General features: G+C 56.2%; 1 protein-coding gene across 1 annotated transcript; it reads right to left on the reverse strand.

Moving 5' to 3' along the window:
• Positions 1-3,907: 3,907 nt before the first annotated feature.
• LOC135872996 (dromaiocalcin-1-like) lies at positions 3,908-12,646 on the reverse strand. Its single transcript, XM_065397452.1, has 5 exons — positions 12,580-12,646; positions 10,636-10,730; positions 8,730-8,873; positions 7,249-7,363; positions 3,908-3,975 (listed from the first exon to the last, which is right to left on the reverse strand). The coding sequence occupies exons 1-5, from the start codon at positions 12,644-12,646 to the stop codon at positions 3,908-3,910; spliced, it is 489 nt and encodes a 162-aa protein (XP_065253524.1).
• Between the last annotated feature and the right edge of the window lie 9,860 nt (positions 12,647-22,506).

A 22,506-nucleotide genomic window follows, 5' to 3' on the forward strand; every position in this document is an offset into this window, starting at 1 on the left:
GAAGAAGCTGTCCCACCGACACAGCACTGTCTACACCAGCACCTAGGTTGGTATAACTACGTTGCTCAGGGGTGTAGATGAGTGTCATAGTTAAACTGAAGTAATGCCGTAGTGCAGACCAGGCCACAGTTCCTCCTGGTTAGGCCTTTTTATAACTTTCCCCCTTCTGCTTCAAGTTGAAAATTCAGCTGTTGGGTTGGGGGGAATATTTCACCCTCGGTAATGCTCCTCTCCTGTCTGGTGATTTACAGTTATAATCAGAATTTTTTTAACTCTAATAACTATTTTTACAGTACTAATACACAGGCAAGCCAGATTGGTTGCAGCTCTGTATTTGTGAGTGTTCAGTGGAGATCTAGGGGTGTTGGCATTAGCTGGCACCTGGTCTGCTAGCGTTACAGGCCCAGTAAATCAGTATGATGGCTGGGCATCAGCGTGGACATAAAGAATAAAATATCTACACATGAACATTGCAGAACTAACAGACTAACACAACACAAAGCACCTTCAATAACGACACCTCTACCAGACAGAACTTGAAAGAGACTAGCTGCAGATTTATGCGAATTCAGAGAATGCCATTACCTGGTTGTCATGGACTACTTTTCCAGATATATAGAAATATACTTGAAAGACATAACATGTTGCAGTGTTATCAAGAAAGTCAAGTGCACTTTTGCTCACTTCGGCATTCCAGAACAAACAGTGACAGACAACAGACCACAATTCACTACAGCAGAATTTAAGTCCTTCTGAACAAACTATGATTGTGATCACATTACTAGCAGCCCGCATTACCCACAAGCGAATGGAGAGGCTGCCTGAGAGAGCTGTACAGACGGACAAGAAAATCCCACAGCAGGAAGATCCATTCCTTGCTCCTTTGAGCTACAGATCAACACCAATAGCAGGTACTGGATATAGCCCAGCACAGCTCCCGATGGGAAGACAACTCAGAACTACCTTTCCTGTCTCCAAAGTGGGCAGACATGGGGACAGTGGCCAGATTGGATTAAAAGGCTAGAAAAGCATATGAACACTTTTACAACTGTCATAAATATAAAGAAAGGGGTAGCATAAAATCCTTCCTTGGCAGCTGTACTGAATCGCTTTACCTGTAAGGGGTTAAGTAGCTCAAATCACCTAGTTGGCAACTGACCAGAAGGACCAATGAGGAAAGAAGATACTTTCAAATCAGGGGGGTGGGGGGGAGGTGGCTCTCTTTGTTTGTTCCCTCTCCGGAGGGAGGGAGAGACCAAGCAGGTACAACATCTCCTGAAAACATACCTGGAATGAGCCATCTAAAATTACAGAAATTGTAAGTAAGGCAAGGAAATGCATTAGGTTATCTTTTGTTTTGGCTTGTGAATTTTCCTATGCTACACAGGTAGTTTTATTCCTATTTTTGTAACTGTGAAGCTGAATCCAGAGGGGGGAATCCTCTGTGTTTTAAATCATTTCATTACCCTGTAAAGTTACCTTCCATCCTGATTTTGCAGGTGTGATTCTTTTACTTTTTCTTTATAATAAAGTTCTTCTTTTAAGAACCTGATTAATTTTCAGTGTCCTAAAGACAAAGGGTCTGGTCTGTGCTCACATTGATAACCAACTGGTTGGTATATTATTCTCAAGCCTCCCCAGGAAAGGGGGTGAAGGGGTTTGGGGGGATAGGGATTCCAAGTGACCCTCCCCTGAATTTTTGTGTAAAACACTTGGTGGTGGCAGCAAGGACAAGGAAAGCAATTTGTGTGTTGGGGAAGTTTTAACATAAGCTGGTAAAATAAAAGCTTAGGGAGTCTTTCAGGCGGGTCCCCACATCTGTACCCCAAAGTTCAGAGTGGGGTGGGGGAAACCCTGACACAGCTGTATCTGATGAATATGTAAACAGAGAGGAGCAAACTGTATTTCCATAAACACACGGATAGTCTCTTCCCCTCCCAGCTAGCTGTCAGGGAAGTATTCATTCAGACCCTGCTTACAATAAAAAGGCCTTCAGTGGCTGATTTCTTTTCTCCCCGTGAAAATCCTTCTCCTGCCACCTGGAGCCGTGCATCCCATGTCCCTGTCCCACACAGAAACACTCTGTCAGATGTGGGGGGGACGCACCATCAGTACTGATGGGATGGGGCAAGCTCTGGGACACTCAGGGCAACCCCCTGACCTGAACCCTGAAGTGGGGGGGTTCCCTCCCACCCAGAGACCACCCATGCCAGCCGATAGCGGGGGCAGGGCAGAGTGAGCCCAGCCGGCTTCAGCAGTGTTACTGAGCATGCACAGTACAAGCCAAGTGGCAAATCGGGGGGGGGGGGAGAATGTGACCCTGCTTGCCCCCCTCACACACATCGCCTGCAGCAGCGTGACTCCAGTAGCAGCAGGGGGCCGGGGCACCCCCAGAAATGAAATATTGGTACTAAAATCTCCTCAGATTTGCCCCAGTCCCTGTAATAATCAGACACTGATAGGAAGTCTCAAGTTCACCCCCGTTTGTCTGTACTTAGTGAATGAGACCCCCCCAACACCCTCCGTTATGGAGAGAGCCTGTTGCCCTGACTCATTACTCCAGTTGGCGGGCGGCAGGGAGGTTAAAACTCCCCCCGGACCAACGTTCTCACCTCAGCCCCCCGGCAGGGTCCCCGGAGGGGACGTGAAGAGCCACTTTCCCACCGAGGCTGCCCAGCCCGTTTATCTTGTCCCAGCTGCTGCACCGTCACTGCCCCCCCAGCCAAACTGCACTGCCCCCCAGCCGCCAGTCACCTCCCCACCCCCACCCCCAGGCTGTCCCAGAACCTTCCAGCTCCATCCCCCTTCCTGCCCTGCTAACAGCAGCACCCCCCAGGGCTCCCTGCTGCCGGTGTGAATGGCAGGCGGGCCGGGGCAGGGTGGGGGAACCATCCCTTTCTTTAGCGCTGACTGGTCTGCAGTCCCCTTGGTTTTACCTCCTTCTCTCCCTTTTAAACTGCAGCAACTTCTGCTTCTGGAGGGAAAGCGTCTCCTTCAGGCATTACTGCCGAGGGAGTGGGGCAGGGATGGGTGCATACAAACGCCCTTTCAGCATCCCCCCCAAAGATGTGGGGATCCAATTGTTTTCCCCTTTATGTCCAGCCCCCTAGATGGGTACGTCTGCCATCGACCCACCCCCAGCTGCGTCCGGCTCCATCCTCCCCAGGGCTCCCTGCTGTGTGTCGGAACGGCAGCTGGGGGCACATACCCCCCTTCTCTCACCATCAGACTGGCATTCAGCCCCCCAGATTCTGCCCCCTTTCTAGGAGCAGCGTCCCCTGGTTTGGGCGGGAAACAGCTGTGCTCAGCTCCCACAGCCGTCAGCCTGCCAAGGGCCAAAGGTGACACTCGCTGAGTGACAGAGGCCCGAAGCATTAACAGAAACATATCGGTAGAATCTGGATATAAAATCCCCGGGAATTTGAGCCATTCCCCCCCGCCCCAGTGTCAAACGTTGGTGAAAAATCATAATCTTCTCCTCTGACATTGCCATTTCTATTGATGTCTTGACTCTCATTGAAAGCCCCCAGCTTGTCCTTTTCTCTCTCTAGTTGTCAGACGTCGAACAAACCCCTCCGATTGCGCCTCTCCCTTTCTGATTATTAAACCCAGCTGTAAAATCCCCTCGGATTTCCCCTCTTCATTCTCTGCAGCAGTAACAGCAAATACAGTCAGACCGTGCTATTTCTGGTTTATTATTGCTTCAGATGCTGAGAAGAGCCGAGCGTGGGTGCAACAGGGAGAGAAGGGGGCAGAGCAGAGCGGGAGTGACACAGCGTAACACAGTGATGCTTTGCAGAAGGGACTTTGCAGCCGGGGACACAGGATCTGGTCTCCCAGGGGAGCCGGATGGACCCAATTCGCTCACAGCCCAGGGGAGCCCCCAGGGCCAGGCGAGCTGCCTCCCCTAAGGCCCGTACTTGCAGACAAACGGGTTTCTATCGTTACAGGAGTCGTTGTCCCAAGTCATGAAACCTAGAAAGAAAAACAGAAATGACCCGTGGGGTGGGGCAGGCTGGGCCGTTCCTGCTAGGGTGACCAGGTGTCCAGGTTTCGACCAGAACACCCAGTTGAAAAGGGACCCTGGTGGCTCCGGTCAGCACTGCCAACCGGGCCGCTAGAAGTCTGGTTGGCGGTGCTGCGTCACTGAGGCTAGGTCTACACTACAGCGGGGGTCCGACCTAAGATACGCAACTTCAGCTACGTGAATACCGTAGCTGAAGTTGCGTATTTTAGGTCGGCTTACCTGGCGGTGAGGACGCGGGAAAGTCGACCGCTGCCGCGCTGCCGCCGACTCCGCTGCCGCCTCTTGCCGAGGTGGATTTCCGGAGTCGACGGCAGAGCGATCAGGGATCGATTTTACCGTGTCTTCACTAGACGCGGTAAGTCGATCCCCGATAGACCGATTGCTACCCGCCGGATCGGCGGGTAGTGAAGACATAGCCTAAGGCAGGCTAGTCTCTACCTGTCCTGGCTCCGCGCTGCGCCCCAGAAGCGGCCAGCAGCAGGTCTGTCTCCTAGATTGGGGGGCCACGAGGCTCCACGCGCTGCCCCTGCCCTGAGCACCGGCTCCGCACTCTCATTACCCGTGCCCCAACCCCTGAGCCCCAACCCCCTAACCCAGGCCTGAGCACCCCCCAAGCCTGGAGCCCCCTCCTGTACCCCAAACCCCTCATCCCCAGCCCCACCCCAGAGCCTGCACCCACAGCCCACAGCCCTCACCCCCCTGCATGCCAACCCCCTGCCCCAGCCTTGAGCCCCCTCCTGTACTCCAAACTCCTCATCCCCAGCCCCACCCCAGAGTCCGCACCCCCAGCCAGAGCCCTCACCCCCTCCCGCACTCCAACCCCCTACCCCAGCCCAGTGAAAGTCAGTGACTGTGGGGGAGAGTGAGCCACCAAGGGTGGGGGGATGTAGTGAGCAGGGGGTAGGACCTCTGGGAAGGGGTGGGGCTAGAGTGTTTGGTTTTGTGCAACTAGAAAGTTGGCAACCCTATCAGTCCCTGTCCATACAGTGACTCCTCCCCCGCCCCGTTCCGTGCCCCTCGGAGAAGATCTCAGCTCCTGTGCACAGCCCTGAGGAAGAGGAGGGTGGGATGGAGCCCTGAGCACCCCAGATTGGGGCAGCCCCATCCTGCAAAGAGAGGCCGAGGCTCAGTGTGAAAGGGGAGACGCCTGGTCCATGTGCTACTGCTCCTACCTCCCCCACCCCACATGCCCCCCACCCCAGCCAGAGGGCCGAGGAGAGAGCGAGAGCCCTGCCCCGGGACTGGGGGCACCCGCTCAGGAACTGGGCTGCTGCCTCCCTCCCTGCTGAGTGAGCTGCCCCACAGCCAGGCCCCCTCCATGCCCTGCCCACCTGGGTCTGGCTACACCCATGGGAACATCTGTCCCAGGCAGGGCTCAGCCGCCGTGCAGAGGGGAAGTTCTGTGCTCTTGGGGAACCAGGACGCAGTATCCAGCCTGTCTGACTCATGAAAGACCTTCCCACCCACCCCCCACCTCAGCCTCTGCTTGAACCAAAGCTGATCAGAAGAAAGACTCACAAAAAGCAACGAAAAGGCCGTGGGAGAAACACCTAAACCCCTCTGAACAAGGATTAAGGAAACTCCCCTAGCCTCATCTGCATCGGAGATGGGACAAGGAGGCATCTCCATTAGCCTACAGAATGGAGAACAGAGATTCCCAGGCAAGAACCGCACGGAACTCTGGGACCAGAAAAGCAGGGAAGCAGTGCATGCTGGGGGATCTCTGCTCCAGATGTTAATGAACCTACGACTGCCCACACCCAGCTCAGCAGTTATCAGACCAATTCTAGTAACAAATCCATTATTGGGATCCAAAATACTGAAGCTGCCCAATTGCATTGTGAGCTCCCTGGAAGGAACACGGCCCATAGCCAGGAATGAGCAGTTCCTATTGTCTAGCCTGAACAAAACAATGTTGGTTTACTCCCTTGAGCCATCAGTTTATCCACAAACAACATTTTTCCTCCACAAACCCCGACCCTGCTCAAGTAAGTGTTCTGATGCCTGGATCCAAAATCTGCATCAGTTCCACTGGGACTTCATCTTCTCCTGACTGATTGTGCTGGGGGCTCTGCCTGTCTCCAGCACTCAGGACCCTGAGCTACCACCACCTGGGACCCCCGATCGATTCAAGCTTTACGGAGTGGTGAGAACCTAACTCTCTCTCTCGGTGTAGCCGTCTGACCCCGACTTGTGTGATCACTTATAGTTTTCTAAACCTGACTTTTGTAATCAAATTTAAGTTAGATTTAATATTATCACTGTTTTGTTTGTTTGGCTCCCCTATGGTAATTACCTGGCAATAAATAACTTTCATGGTTAAGCTGGTTGCCGCTCATTCTCCCTCTCCCCCCCCCGCGCCGTGGATGTTTTTTGGCTTCCCCATTTGCTCTGCAGCAACGCCCCTCGTACCTAAGCCAAAGATCCCGGCAGCGCCCCAAAATCCTCATCCAGTGGGTTACGACCAGAACAATTATAACATGACAGTGGGGGTAGGGTCGTGCTGAGCCTGGGACATCTGAGGGTGGCAGATTGGAAGTGCTGCTCTACCAGCCTGCTGAGTCCAGGGGCAGATAAGGGGTCAGCTTGGCAATGCTGATTAACCCAGTCCTCTCAGACACGCTCTGTTAATGTGTGTGTGTTCGTCTGATTCTGGGACTGGAAGAACCAGCCCTGGGGAACCAAGGTCCTGCAGGATAGCTCCGTTGGGAGGGGACTTGCAACAGGGAGTAGAGCTCCATATGAGAACAATACAATACAATAGAGACATCCCTATCTCATAGAGCTGGAAGGGACCCTGAAAGGTCATCGAGTCCAGCCCCCTGCCTTCACTAGCAGGACCAAGTACAGTTTTTGCCCCAGATCCCTAAGGGGCCCCCTCAAGGATTGAACTCACAATCCTGGGTTTAGCAAGCCAATGCTCAAACCACTGAGCTATCCCTCCCCCCACAAGTGACACAAGCAGAACATTGATAGAATTACAGAACCCCCCCTCCAAGAGTAACCCTAATAAATGAGCGCACCCCAAAGTAACGGGCAAATCTGGTAACAGGCTGTATCCCAGCCCCAGGAGTCAGTGTTACCAGCTTGCTGTGCACAGGTCTCCCTCAGACACCAACAACCCACACAGGGCTGGATGGGAGAGAGTGAGTGAGCAGGGTCCCCAAAGCACCGGGTCAGCATCTCCCTCGTTGACACGTGGCTCTGAGCCTCTTGCTTACCTGTGTCTTCCTCCAGCACCGCACAGTGCTCCCCCTTCAGGGAATAGTAGCTTTTCTGCTTCTCCCAAGCACTGTAGTCCACTGTGGAGCCATCAACCCAGGACCAGCTTTGTCTCTGCAGACACCGGGCAAGAGGAGACCACAGGGACACGCTTTTTATAGAAACTAAGATTAGCTAGAGAAGGATCCGGGTGAGACAGGGGAGGGCCATGGGCAGGGCTGGCAGGAGAGGCCAACTGAGGGTCACGGACGCTAGAGACCCTGATGGAGCCAACACTTAACTGCTGTGACAGGCTGGGCTAGGACTTATCAGAGTGTGGAGCTTGTTCTGTGCCCCAGGCGGAAGGATTAGCACTGAGCTTGGCCTAATTTGGGCTTGCCCAGGGGCCGTGTATTGTGCTGCCCGGCCTGGGAAAGGCATCTGACACCCCACTGAGGGACCATCTCTAGATGTAATGAAGACTGCCATGGGTCCATCAGTGGCCACTGACTCTGAACTATTGGCCCATGTCTATGGAGCAATAGATGTCCTACACTGGGGCCTGCCAAGGGGAGGGCAGCATGACCTGGCGGGGTGAGCTGGGGGGGTGAGCACCTGGCTCAGAGACAGGGGAGCTGTTTAAAAGCGAGGTCCTGCTCCAAGCAGGGAGCCAGCCATCAGCACATGCGACAAGGTTTCGCAGGAGAGACTCTGCCCAGCCTGAAACGCTGACGAATCTTGGGATTTGTCTACACCTAAAACCCTGCAGCTGCCCCGCGGTAGCGATTCAGTGAAGACGCTGCCTATGCCGACGGGACAGGTTCTGCCGTCAGCGCAGTGAACCCACCTCCCCGAGAGGCCGTAGCTAGGTCAAGGGGGGGATTCTCCCGGCAACCTAGCACTGTCTACACCAGGGGTAAGTCGGTTTAACTGCCTCACTCAGGAGGTGGATTTTCACACCCCCGAGTGATGTAGTTCAGGGCCGGCTCCAGCATTTCTGCCGCCCCAAGCAAAAAAAAAAAAAAAAAGCCGCGATCGCGATCCACAGCGGCAATTGGGGAAAAAAAGGCGCGATCGGCGGTGGCAGTTCAGGGGCAGGTCCTTTGCTCCTAGAGGGAGTGAGGGACCTGCCGCCCCCGAATTGCCGCAGGTGCCGCCCCTCTCCCTTGGCCGCCCCAAGCACCTGCTTGTTAAGCTGGTGCCTGGAGCCGGCCCTGATGTAGTTACACCAACCTAATTTCCTCGTGTAGACCAGGCCTCAGCCTCACCGCGGGGTTAGCGCCAACCAGGGGAGGGGCCACTTGAGGACTCCAGCTGGGAATGGTGACTAGACCCTACCCAGCCCCAGCTGGCTTGGATGCACCTGGAACCCAGCAGCTGGGTCAGCTCACAACAGACTGGGGAGCGCACACAGAGGGACTGGGCCAGTTTGTAACAACCACAGTAGCTGCACTTAGCAGAAAAGCAGACTTCAGAGCCAGCGTGGGTGCCGGGCACTCACCTGGACAGGGATGTGGAGTCCGATCCAGACATCGTCGTCGTCATGGCGCTGAGAGCGGGCGATGAAACCAGCGACTGCATCGTGCTCCTCCTCGCTGTGAATGGCGGCGAGATGGGCCCCGTTGCCGAAGCTCTGACACCGAGCCTGTGACAAGGACAAGGCCAGTTCCCTCCATTGCTCCCCCTGCTGACGGCAGCTGGAAAGTGCCTGGCAGGAACCTGTGGCCCTGCCTCCCCCGGGCAGCACCCCGAGCAGCAAGGGCTGTGAGGGGAGAGAGCCCCCAGCCCTAGTGCATGGCCTGCCCCCTTGCACCCCACACTGCAGAAATACTCCAGGGCCAAACCCCTCCTGACCTCACCTGGCACAATGCACAGCACCACCCCTTGGAGGGGACTTTTGTCCCTGAACTTTACTCTCAGGCTGGACCTTAACCTGGACCTTTAGCAGCCCCAAGCCAGGGCCTTATTCCAGCCTGCAGCATTGTGGGAGCCAGAGACACAGGAGAGAACATGCCCCCTACCCCGGGCCCCATCTGCCACCTGGGCAGGCAGCTGAGGGGGCTGGTTTCCTATTTCCTCTGCTCTCCTCAACCCCATGTTCACTCCCCCAACCCCAGTGTCAGGTCTGAGGCCTTTGTCTGCAGCCAAATTAGGACAGCAGCAGCCATGAGCTAAGAAGCCGAAAGTCACTTCCTCACATTCCCTCTAAATGACATGAAAACAATGTCATATCCGGCTGTTAAAAAGGCTCCTGTGCGAACAGCACCCACCGTCTCCAGAGAAAGAAACAGATTGTAAGGTGGTTACAGAAAACTTCATTTGATAGCATCCTGTCTGGCAAGGAATCACGTATCAAGAGTTGTGGTTGTGAAATCCTCATTTCTTTACTGTTTTATCTTTATGGTCCCCACTTCCGTATTGTTTATCTGTCCCGTCTCTGTCTAGTTCTTTGGTTGTTTCTGTCTGTTACATAACTCATTTTGTTGGGTGTAAATCAACTAAGGCCGTGGGCCCTGATTGGTTAAGGGATTGTTTTACAATATGTTAGGATTGGTTAGAGAATTGCTTAGTAAAATTGTAGTAAAATGATTGGTTACGGTACAGCTAAGCAGGACTCAAGTTTCACGATATAAACTGGGGTCCAAGAGGAAGTTCTTTGGAACCAACTCCAGGACCCAGCCCCAAAGATCAGAGCTGCCAGACCTCAACACCCTGCCAATGACACGGTGCAGAAACTGGGGTTCCCCGGGTGGACCTGATCCTGACTGGCCTCAAGAAAAGTTCATCTGCCTTATTGGGAGTGGGGAGCACTGTAGGCTTAGCGTGTGCCTTCTGTTTTGGTGATTGTTAATAAACAGAGGTTAAGTAGGATATTACTGTGTAAGGCTCTTTCACTGGTAAAAGACCCCGCAAACCCGCAAAAGATTAAGCCTGAGGCCCCGCCCCCATTCCACCCCTTCTCCCCGAGCCTCTGCCCTCACACCACCCTTTCCCCCAAGGCCCCACTCCTGCACCACCTCTTCCCCCAAGGCCCTGCCCCCACGCTGCCTCTTTCCCTGAGGCCCCGGCCCCGATCATTCCTCTCCACACCCCACCCCACCCCTCGCTCGACCTTCCGGCCAATAAAAGTGATGGGGCCATGGTTAGGCACCCCGACCCCTCATTAGCTACAGCTCATCTGAAGCATGTTGGATCTGGAGGAGATCAAGGGGCAACATGCTATTTGGGCAGGATGCTTCCCTCAGCAGCCTGTTCCCCAAATAAAAACTCCCAAGCGCTGGGCTCCCACCCCTCCCCGGGAGCCATTCCCCAGCCCAGCCCAATTCTTCCTCTGCTCAGTTCCCCCCATTCCAGGAGCCCCTCAGCGCTGCCGCTCCCCAGCTGCATCCACGAGAGGAGCCTCTTACCTTAGCCCTCTCCCAGCTCAGCTTTTCGGGGAAGTATCCATAGCAGTCGTCTTGGAAGGAGAACCAGCCCCTGGGACAGGGCCTAGCCTGTGCCCCTGCAGAGAGGGAGCCGGGGGGGGGGGGGGAATGGTGGGGTCAGGACATCGTGGTTAGATCCCACATCGGCAGAACGGGGCCCCTGGAACCCAGCCCTGAGCAGGGATCCCAGCCGGGCAGGGCCTCTGGGTTTGCATGGGGCAGGGGCTCCTTTCCCCAGGGCTCCCTAGGGGAGGAAGGAGCCAGTGCACTGTGGGGGGGTTGACAGCCCCCTGGACTCCCAGCCCCGAGATGGGTAACTACAACCCCTGCCCCCTCCCCCCAGCAAGGCTGAGGTCCCTGGGCTGTACCGGAGAGTGGGACGGAGAACCTGGCAGGGAGGGGAGGAGCCGAGTGAAGATGGGGGAGCCCTGGGGCGACACAGGAGGAACATGGGAGCAGGGATCATAGTTCCAAAGGGAGGGCCGGGCAGGAGGTGAGAGCGGAGCCCGGGGGGTGGGAGTGGGTGGGGTATTCAGACGGGGAAACGAGTGGTCTGTGGGGCTGCCCTGTGCCTTGCATCTAGCATCTTGCATGGCACCAGGGGCACAACCACAAGTTTTCTAAGGCGGGGTCACCTGCCCGGCTGCCCCAAATGTGCGTGGCGTGCCAAGCTGGTGTACGGGGTCCCAACGCCACTCACACCCTGGCAGCGGAGAAGGGGCTCTGCGGTTACGCCAGCCCGCTGGGGTCAAGGGCCAAGCTCCCTGGCCTCCTCCCTCACTGTGCCCCTGCGTGTGGCACCTTTGGCCACATACCTGCAGCTGGCCTCAGCCTCCAGCACCCAGCTGAGCTGTGGGGGAAGCTACAGCTCCCTCTAGGGCTGCTACAGGCCACGGAGAGCCCAGTGCACGTCTGCCCCCTCCGGCTGTGCCGGGTCCACATGGGGAGCAGCTGCAGCCATGAGAGGCCGGGAGGAAGCAGCAGCAGCAGGTGTCTGCCTGGTGGGGATAGGAAGTGGGGGGCTCAACAGCTGCCCCAGGCTCCCCCAGACCAAGAGCCCCAGCCAGACCCTGCCCCCCAAGATACCCCAGTGACCAGCCCCCAACTCTCACCCAGCACCCCAGCTCCCAGCGACCTCAGAAACCTCCCAAAACCTGCCTACCTAGGGGGTCTTCCAGAGCCCCACTATCACGCCCCCTGCCAATCCCAGCACCCCATCCACCCTGTACCCCAAACCTGCCCTGTTCTGGGCAGCTCCATGCCCTGCCCTCTCACTGCTTGGGGAAGGGTTTAGTGACCACAGGCTGGGTGGACTCATGCAAATAGCTCACTGAGTAATGACACATGGAACTGGAACTGCACAAACCTTGGCAGCTCTTGTGAAAAGAGGAGAGAGATTGTGTGCAAGCGCCCGGGGCAGGGGGCACAGCGGGACAGGGTGAGGCGGAGTCCCAGCGGGGGCGGGGGGGAATGGGACAGTCTGGAGGAGAAAGACACAGTGTGCAGGGAATGGGGCAGCCCAGCCGGGATCAGAGGCTGGATGTGGGAGAAGCTGGGGTTGGAGCGGAGCCATGACCAGCCCTTGGAGAGGGACCCTGTGGCGACATGGCCGGCCATTGGGAGGGAAACACAGGAGGGTGGGATGGGAGCTGTAGCTGACGGGGGCTGAGCGCCCATTGCCCAGGGACTGGCCCCACCCAATCCTCATGGGAAGAGCCGACCCTGGGGGGCATTTCATCCACCTTCTCTCACCCGCTCCCTGGGGAGGGGCCGCAGGGCCTGGGCTCCCCCCAGGGCAGTGACCCCCAGCAGCAGGAGACGGGCAGTGGCTCTGGAAGTGACGAGGGAAATTAATTCACTTCCCAATTCCCATCATGGCAACCAGCCCCCGGGGCTCCAGCTCCGAGGGGCCGGGCAGGGATTCACCTTCCAGCGAGGGGTTAAAGATCAGGCAGCCGAGGAGGCAGAGGCTGAAGTAGGCGACTGGCCCCATCTTCTTGCTTCCCCTGGGGAGAAAACACACAAGGAGATGGGGTCACGAGAGCCCGAGACACCCTGGGAGTGACCCCACCTCCACCATGGGGCATTTCCCAGAGGGAGGCGCTTCGGAGCTGGGCTGTTTGCTAAGGGCCTGCCTGGGCTGGAAGGGTCCCTGTGAATCAGGGGAGCTGTGTGTGGGCCCCCTCCGTGGGCTCTCCCTGCCCCTCCTCTCCAGCCACGCAGGGCAGGGCAGGGGCGCGGGGAGCAGAGCCCCAGGGAGAGGACGCTCAGCACCGACACATGGGGACGGGGTGCCGGGGCCGCGCTGTGGGGGAAGGGGTAGGACAGAGACGGCCCCAGGGACTCACACAGGGCAAGTGCGGCCATGAGGCCCCGTCACAGGGCTCAGATGCCACCAAGAGCCCAGCACCCAGCGAGGAGGGAGAAGGGCCGGGAGGGGGCAGGGACTCACCTGTCTGTCTGTCCGGGTGCCTGTCTGGAGCGATGAGGATCGGAGCTCAGCCTGTGCAGGGCGCTGGCTCTCCGGGGTATTTATAGCCCTACTGGGGGCACGAGGGGGGGAGAAGGGAGGGGGCAAGATGCTGAACATGCAAATCAGCCCAGCTGGCAAATACAAGGATCCCAGCCCAAAGCAAACAGAGACTCTGTGACCCGCCCGTCAGCTGAGTTGGGACCATCAGGAAGCCTTAGTTAGGGTGAGATCAAAGGCAGAGGCATTGGGTAACGGACCCATCCTGGGCCTCTGCACGAACCTGAGTCCTCCCCCCACCACCATCACTGCCGTCTCCCTCGGCCGGGCTGCAGCTGGCTCTTTGCCATCCCGGCGTTCAGGGAGGATCAGCCCGGGGCTCTGTAGCCCAGTCTCCTGTCATAGCCAGGACCAGCTGCCTCATGGGACGAGGCAAGAATCCCAGCAGTGGCAGCGAGGGGAAAACCTGCTTTGGTGAAGACGCTGCCTGACCCCCAATGCTCAGCACCCAGCTCATGCCCTGAAGCAGGAGGGTTTATAGCCCAGCCTGAGCTCTGGGGTAGTTTTATCCTCACGGTTAGAACTCTGCATGTTCCTGTTCTCCACATAAATGTCGAGTCATTTTCTGAATCCTGCTAAACTGCTGACCTCAATAATATATTGTGGCAGTGAGTTCCACAGTCTAATCACGTTGTGTGGGGAAAGAATTTCCTTTCTGGTGCCTTTCAGTATTGGACTGTCCCCGTGTTCTTGTGCTAGGAGATGGGCTGAACCAACGTGCCCCATCTCCCTTCCCTAGAGCAGTCGTTATTCTCCCCCTTTAGCATGTCCCGTCACAACACTGAGCTTGGCCTGCACCAACCCAGCCACCCTGCCCGTTCTCCCCAGGGCGCAGGGCTCAGGCAGTGACACAGGCCTTGTGTGGGGCGCCGGCCTCGGACGGGAGAGCCCTGAGCTGTGGAGTGATCGCGGCTCCAGGAATACCTGTAGAGTCCCTATAAAAAGGGACACCAAGCACAACCCTGGCCCCTGCAGCCTGCATCCCACCCCATCCTGCTTCCCTGGACACACGCCCCCGACCTCCTACGGAGCCGATCTGGACCGAGGGAGACTGGGAACGTGGGATTCCCCTGAAAGCCTCACAGCCCTAAGTCAGCCAGACCCCTAAACGAGCCAGCCCGGGCTGGTCAACCCCCCAGGAAGAGCCAAACCAACCCGCTCAGACCCCAAGGCCTGTCTGCAGCAGACACATTTGCACTGATGTCACGACTTCCCCCAGGCACCCCGGAGTGACCCCCTACGGCAGCCATGGGGCACAGCTGGGGCTTACTGGTATAGGCTGCGTGGGTAGAATCATAGAATCATAGAATATCAGGGTTGGAAGGGACCTCAGGAGGTCATCTAGTCCAACCCCCTGCTCAAAGCAGGACCAATTCCCAACTAAATCATCCCAGCCAGGGCTTTGTCAAGCCGGGCCTTAAAAACCTCCAAAGAAGGAGACTCCACCACCTCCCTAGATAGCGCATTCCAGTGCTTCACCACCCTCCTAGTGAAAAAGTTTTTCCTAATATCCAACCTAGACCTCCCCCACTGCAACTTGAGACCATTGCTCCTTGTTCTGTCATCTGCCACCACTGAGAACAGCCGAGATCCATCCTCTTTGGAACCCCCCCTCAGGTAGTTGAAAGCAGCTATCAAATCCCCCCTCATTCTTCTCTTCTGGAGACTAAACAATCCCAGTTCCCTCAGCCTCTCCTCATAAGTCATGTGCTCCAGACCCCTAATCATTTTTGTTGCCCTCCGCTGGACTCTTTCCAATATTTCCACATCCTTCTTGTAGTGTGGGGCCCAAAACTGGACACAGTACTCCAGATGAGGCCTCACCAATGTCGAATAAAGGGGAACGATCACGTTCCTCGATCTGCTGGCAATGCCCCTACTTATACAGCCCAAAATGCCGTTAGCCTTCTTGGCAACAAGAGCACACTGTTGACTCATATCCAGCTTCTCGTCCACTGTGAACCCTAGGTCCTTTTCTGCAGAACTGCTACCCAGCCAGTCGGTCCCCAGTCTGTAGCAGTGCATGGGATTCTTCCGTCCTAAGTGCAGGACTCTGCACTTGTCCTTGTTGAACCTCATCAGGTTTTTTTTGGCCCAATCGTCTAATTTGTCTAGGTCCCTCTGTATCCGATCCTTACCCTCTAGTGTATCTACCACGCCTCCCAGTTTAGTGTCATCTGCAAACTTGCTGAGAGTGCAGTCCACACCATCCTCCAGATCATTAATAAAGATATTAAACAAAACCGGCCCCAGGACCGACCCTTGGGGCACTCCACTTGAAACCGGCTGCCAACTAGACATGGAGCCATTGATCACTACCCATTGAGCCCGACGATCTAGCCAGCTTTCTATCCACCTTACAGTCCATTCATCCAGCCCATACTTCTTTAACTTGGCGGCAAGAATACCGTGGGAGACCGTATCAAAAGCTTTGCAAGGAATAACACATCCACTGCTCGGTAGAATCCCCAGAGTCTCCCTGGTGTCTCATACCACGTCCCTAGCCACCAGCAACCTCTGACCCACATCCCCAGCCACCAGCAACCTCTGACCCACGTCCCCAGCCTCCAGCACCTCCAAATCATGTCACCAGCCTCCAGGGCCTCTGACCCATGCCCTCAGCGCCTCTGAGCCACATCCCCAGTGCCTCTGAGCCACATCCCCAGTGCCTCTGACCCACATTTCCAGTGCCTCTGAGCCATGTCCCCAGCCTCTGGCGCCTCTGACCCATGTCCCCAGCCTCTGACACCACCTCCGCAATGTAGGCTGAGCTGGTATTTTTTGTGGGTTTTAGAGAGCTGGAAAATTCTCCTCTGAACAGGCCCTTAGCTCCAGCGCTGACTGCAGGGCGCTAGCTGCCTCGCCATAACTGGGCCACAAGAGGCTGGCAGCCTTCCTAAGCCAGATGTCAGCTACCTCCCCTAGCCTGGCACCTTCTGCCATCCTGAACAAACATCTCCCCACTGCTTACTGCTGTTTGAGGAGCTTGTGACCTGCCCCGGGACAGACACCCAGCTTTAAAACTTCTTAGTCACTCGTCCTTTATATTTACCCTGTGATAAACATCAGTCAGCTCCATCTGTAACAATGGAGCCATTCATGCCCCCGCCCATCTTGTAGCTGGCCAGGGGACTCACTGTCATTGCTGGACGAGCACAAAGCCCAGAGGCTCAGAGAAGCCCCGCAAAGCTCCAGGACTGATGTCAGCGATTGAATCAGTATAGTTTATGCCTCAGAGCTGGGAACCCTCAGCCCGATTTGGGTGGGGAGCAGGCTGTGTGGGGTCCTTTATCCATCCTAGATATGAGGCACCAGGGTCTGGCACTTCCCTCACCTTCCCCTGGGTGGCTGGGTCCATTGGCTTCACCCTCAGAACCCCCCCTATGCCCCATGTGGGGCCCCCTGGGACTAGGGGGTCTGCAGCAGTGGCATTCGAATGGTTTCGTACTTGGTAACACTCCTTAAGATTGATACCCTCCCACAAACCCTTCCTTGCCCGGTCAGGTCCCTCCTCCAAGGGCCTTCAGCTTTTCCCTTGTGCTTGTCGACCCATGACCTTTTGTAACACCCTGCCCGTGCCCTTGGACTGAGACCTCAGCTGTGGATAGAGGCTCCAGAAATTCTTTACTCTTCACTGCCCACCAGAAAGAGTTTCCTTGTACAAAAGTTCTCTTTCTACAACAAACCGGGATCGGTTAGAAGAGCTGAGAGGCGGTGGGGTGCTCCGTGCCGCCGTTCAAGCTCCCTGGAGGCTGTCATCTGCTTCCTGCTCAGCCTGGAACTGTTCCCTTGATGTTGGAGACATCAGTTCCTCATTGAATTGTGGACTTGGGCTTGGTCCCTCTGGAAGTGATGTAGATGATGGGGCTGTTTCCATTGACTGTGAACTGCTCTCCGCTGGTGCACTATGTTGTATTTCAGGCTCTGGCTGAGCCTCTTGCGTAGGTATCTGCTGCTGCCAGGGCAGGCTCGCCGGTGCCCTCTGGCGTTGGTGTTGCAGACGGGGCTGCAAGCGCTGGATTCAATGCTGGCAATGGTTCTGGTGCTGGTTGCTCCGCCAGTTCCGGTTCCGGGACTGGTTCTGGCTGGGTCTGTGCCACTGGATCCACTACGGCTGTCGCAGATGTTGGCCTGGGGTCTGGTTCCACCACCTCAGTCTGAGTCTCTGGTGACACAGACGGGGCCCTTGTAGAAGGCTCAGAAACAGGGATAGGTGTGAAAGCTTGCTTAGCCTGGCTGCGGGTAACCATTCCCACCCTCTTGGCAAGCTTCACATGGTTGGCCAAGTCTTCCCCCAGCAGCAATGGAATGGGATAATCATCATAGACTGCAAACGTCCACATTCCTGACCAGGCCTTGTACTGGACGGCAACTTGGCTGTAAGCAAGTCAAAAGAGTTTGACTTGAAGGGTTGAATCGTCACTTGGGCTTCTGGGTTGATCAATTTGGGGTCCACTAAGGATTGGTGGACAGTTGACACCTGTGCTCCAGTGTCCCTCCACGCTATAACCTTCTTCCCTCCCACACTCACAATTTCCCTTCGCTCTGAGGGTATCTGGGAGGCATCTGGGCCTGAGGACCTTTGGTGTGACCCCAGTGCAATGAACTGTAATCTGTTGGGGTTTTGGGGGCAGTTGGCTTTACATGCCCCAGCTCATTGCATTTAAAACATCGCCCAGCTGACTGGTCAGTGGGGCAAGGTGGGTTTCTGGAGAATGGTGTGGTGGGACGATAAATTGTCTGGTATACGCCCAAACTGTGACCAGGGTTGTTCCTCTCTGCTACCTCCACCCATTTTGTTCCGATTTGCCGTGCCTCTCTGGCAGTATGGGACTGCTCACATTGATCAGCATAAGAAGCAAGACTTTCTGCTGAGTCCATTTTCTTATCCCATAAACACTGTTTTACATCATCATTGGTCATAGTCAGGAAGTGCTTCTGTACAACCAAATCACACATTCCTTCAAAGCTAGTTATACCCCTTCCTTTGACCCATTTATCTAACATATCCTTCATCTGGTTTACATAAACCACATTACTTAGTCCAGCACCTCTCTTAAGGGCTCTAAATTTTACTCTGTAAGTTTCAGGTGTAATTTGAAGTTGTTTCAAAACCAAATCCTTAAGTTTACCATAGTCAGAAGCATCCTCAATAGGCATCTTGTTGAATATGTCCAGAACTCTTCCAGTCAATTTTGCTGGAAGTGTGCACAGTCTCTCAAAGGTGATTAAATATTCAGCAATATCACTGGATTCATCATACTGTGAACACAGTCGCTCCCATTTGTGGAATTTTGGGGAAGTGGAGCCAGCTGCTGAAGGGTTCTGTCTTTTCAACTCCATAACAGCGAGTTCATACTTCTGGGCCGAAATCTGGGGCTCAAACTGGGCCTGTATTTCTCTGTCTTTTAACTCCAGGGCTCTTTTATGGCCAGCCTCCTCCCCGGCTGCCTCTGCCTCCAAGCATTTTGCCTCCTTCTTCTCCTCTGCATACAACTCCAAGCGCTTTAAGGCCATTTGTCTTTCATGTTCTTTCTGTCTCTCTTCAGCTTCCAATCTGGCTAATTCTAGTTTCTTTTGGACCTCACTTTCCATCATCCTAGCCTTCCTGCACTTAGCCTAGCCTAACCCGAGAGCTAGAAAGAAAAAAAAACAGCTTGTGAATTCCCTTGCAAGAACTTAACTACTCTGCCCTCAGGCAGAGAAAAAAACCTCCAGCTGCTCTCAGCTAAAAAGGGTCCTTTTAAAATCCTAAGGTCTGTGCTTCTGGTTCAAAATAATCCCACTGTGCTGCCACCATGTCAGGGTTCCCTCCCCACTCTGAACTCTGGGGTACAGATGTGGGGACACGCATGAAAGACCCCCTAAGCTTATCCTGCACCCCCGGCTTCCTGCGATTCACCATGACTCTCAGCCAGCCAGTAAAGCAGAAGGTTTATTTAGACGACAGGAATACAGTCCAAGACAGGTCTTGCAGGCACAGACAACAGGACCCCCCTCAGTTAGGTCCATCTTGGGGGGCCAGGGCGCCCCAGCCCCCTTTCGAGGTCAGAGCCCGGTCTGCCTCCCAGCCATATCACCAGCCAGCTCCCCACCCCGCTTCCCAGCCAGCTCCTGAAACTCTGCCTTCAGCGACCCCTCCCACAGCCTTTGTTCAGTTTCCCGGGCAAAGGTGTCACCTGGCCTCTAACCCCTTCCTGGGTTCTCATGTTACATGCTCAGGTATTCTCCGTCCGTCAGTCTCCCATCCCCCAATGCAGACTATCCTAGCCACACTCCCCTGTCAGCATTCAAAGACCACATTAAGAACAGTCCCAGTTCGTCACATCTCTCCCCCCTTCGAGACCGAACTGAGCGGGGTCACTTTAGCCAGTGACCTGGGGAAGTTCGAATCTACCCCCATTCCCGTGGATGCCCCAGCATCCCTCCCATTCCTTGGTGAGAATTACACCAGGCCCCTCCAGTTTCACGCCCCCCCTTAGGTCGGGTGTGCTCGATGGCACTCGCAGTTCGCATGTGGGAAGGTTTATGCGGCCTGTGCCCTTTTCCCACCCCAATACCCCTGGGGTTCAAACTGGGCTGGGGTCTTCTCCCAGCGTTCCAGTCTGGAGGTCGGTGATTCGGGCTCTCTTGGTTCAGAGCCCCCCTTTTAACCTTGGCCACCCTCTGGGAAGGCTCCTCTATGCTGGGCAAGGATCCTAAAGCCGTTTTCCCCTTGTCCCTGGGCTTCCTTCCCCTCTGACAGGGGTCACAGGATCGGCGGTACTGTCGGACAGTAACAAAGACCCCAGGCCAGTAAAAGCTCCGTAGCAGCCTCTGCTGGGTACGCCAGGTTCCCTGGTGCCCTGAGAGGGGAATGTCATGGGCCCGGTACAGCAGCTGGCAGCGATACTTCTGGGGTACCACCAGCTGCCTCCTGATCCCCCCTGACTCCATTTTCCCTGGGGGAGCCCATTCTCGGTACAGGAACCCCTTCTCCCACAGGAACCTTTTCCGGCCACCTCTCCCCATGGTCTGTACCGCACTGAGGTCGGCCAGGTCCCTTATCTTCCACAAGGAGGGATCTTTCTGCACCTCGGCCTGGAACTCAGCAGCTGGGACAGGGATGGCCACCTGCTCTTTCTCGCTGGCTGGGTCTGAAGCTGCATCCTCCCTGAGCCGTGTCCCTGGGTGTTCCCTCCCCACCAGGTTAGGGTCCTGCGCCTCGGGCAAGGCACCCGCCCCAAGGTCAGGGCGCAGTGCCCCTCGCCGGCTCTGACTGCGGGTCACCATCAGGGCACCCTGGGGGTTGCTTGGCCAGTCCTCCAGGTCCCCCCCCATCAACACCTCAGTGGGCAAATACGGGTGTACCCCCACATCCTTGGGGCCCTCCTTGGCCCCCCACTTCAGGTGTACCCTCGCCACGGGCACTTTGACTGATGTCCCCCCCACCCCCGTCAGGGTCAGGTAGGTGTTGGGCACCACCTGATCTGGGGCCACCACCTCGGGCCGGGCCAGCGTCACCTCTGCGCCCGTATCCCAGTATCCATTGACCTTCCTCCCATCCACCTCCAGGGGAACAAGGTACTCTCACCGGAGGGACAGCCCCGCGCCCACCGTATAAACCAAAAACCCTGAGTCTGGAGCATCCAGCCCCCCAGAGGAGCTGGCCTGGAGCTCTCCTCCCTCCTTAGCAGGTGGTACTCTGCCAGCCCCCCTTGCCTGGGAATGCTGCCTCTCGCCCGGCTGGGTCTCTACCCAGTCAACCCTCTGTGGGTTCGGTCTGCTCAGTCTGTCCCTGAGCCTGGGGCACTGGGCCCGTATGTGGCCTCCCTGGCCACAGTGATAGCAGCCCATGTCCCATGGCTCCCCTCGAGTGGGTCGGATGGCCCTGACGCCGGATGTTCCCCTTTGATGGGGTTTTTCTGTATTTTCCCGCTGGGAGGTCCCATGGTGACTCTCTCTCTGCGTTGTGGTGGGACTGTTCCTTTGGGACTCCTCCCTGTTATCCCCTGACCGGCTCTTTACAAACTCATCGGCCAGCCGGCCTGCATGTCGCGGGTTCTCTGGTTTTTTGTCCCTCAACCACAGCCTCAGGTCGGATGGGCACCGCTCATACAGTTGCTCCAGTACCAGCAGTTTAACCAGGTCCTCCTTCGTCTGGGCCCCATCTGCCCACTTGCTGGCGTATCCCTCCATGCGGACGGCTAGTTGCAGATATGAGATCTCAGGGGTTTTATCCTGACTCCGGAACCTTTCCCGGTACATCTCAGGAGTCAGCCCAAACTCACGTAGCAGGGCCTTTTTGAATAGTTCGTAGTCCCCTTTCTCCGCCTCTTCCAGTTGGCGGTACAATGCCACGGCTTTGGGGTCCAGTAAGGGGGTGAGAACCCGGAGTCTGTCCGCAGGATCAACCTGGTGAAGCTCGCAGGCCGTCTCAAAGGCATCCAGGAAGTCATCCATGTCCTCCCCCTCCCTTACATGGAGCCAGGATGCACTTATCAAAGCTCCGTGCCGTCCTGGGTCCCCCCTCACTCGCCGCAGCCGGGGGCTCGCGGCCCCTCAGCCTCGCCAGCTCCAGTTCATGATGCCTCTGTCTCTCTTCATGCTGCCTCTGTTTCTCTTTCTCCTCCCGTTCATGCTGCCTCTGTTTCTCTTTCTCCTCCAGTTCATGCTGTCTCTGTTGTTCACGATCTGCCAGCTTTCTCAGTTTTAGCTCTTTCTCCCATTCCAGCCACTTCCGCTCCACGGATGCCGCGCTTCGCCGGGAGGATCCCCTGCTGGCCGGGGGGGTCACGGCGCCCTCGGTATTTGCTGGGCTCCTCCCTACCCTTCCCCTAGGCATAGGAAGGAGGGGTCTCAGGAAGCCCTCAGCAGCCGGCTGACCACTCCCAGATGGGACAGACACTGGTGCCTGCGCTGCATTTGCCAGGCTGCTTCCCTCAGAGACAGGGATCAGTTCATTCGAGCGATCTCCCTCCTCCAGCTGGGCAATGAGCTGTTCTTTGGTGAGCCTCCCACTGCGCAGCCCCCTCTGCTTGCACAGCTCCACCAGGTCGCTCTTAAGCCGCTTGGCATACATCTTCCTGCTGGCCACTCACAGGCCTGGGTGCTCACCGCTCCCCACAGTTTCCAGGGAGACCCCTAGTGTGCCAGCCCTTCTCGAGGTCACCACCTCTCTGCCAGGGTCAAGCTGCAGACTCCTCCGCCCCTGGGACCACTCACTGTGATCCCCCGGGGAACCCTGTTACTGCAAAAGTCCTTCTCGCTGGTCACATACTCCCAGGGGTGATAACCGTCTCTCTCTGACTCTTCAGCATGCCTGGTCCCCGTCAATCCCCCTT

Source organism: Emys orbicularis, chromosome 1, assembly GCF_028017835.1.
Source record: "Emys orbicularis isolate rEmyOrb1 chromosome 1, rEmyOrb1.hap1, whole genome shotgun sequence".
Taxonomy (NCBI): domain Eukaryota; kingdom Metazoa; phylum Chordata; order Testudines; family Emydidae; genus Emys; species Emys orbicularis.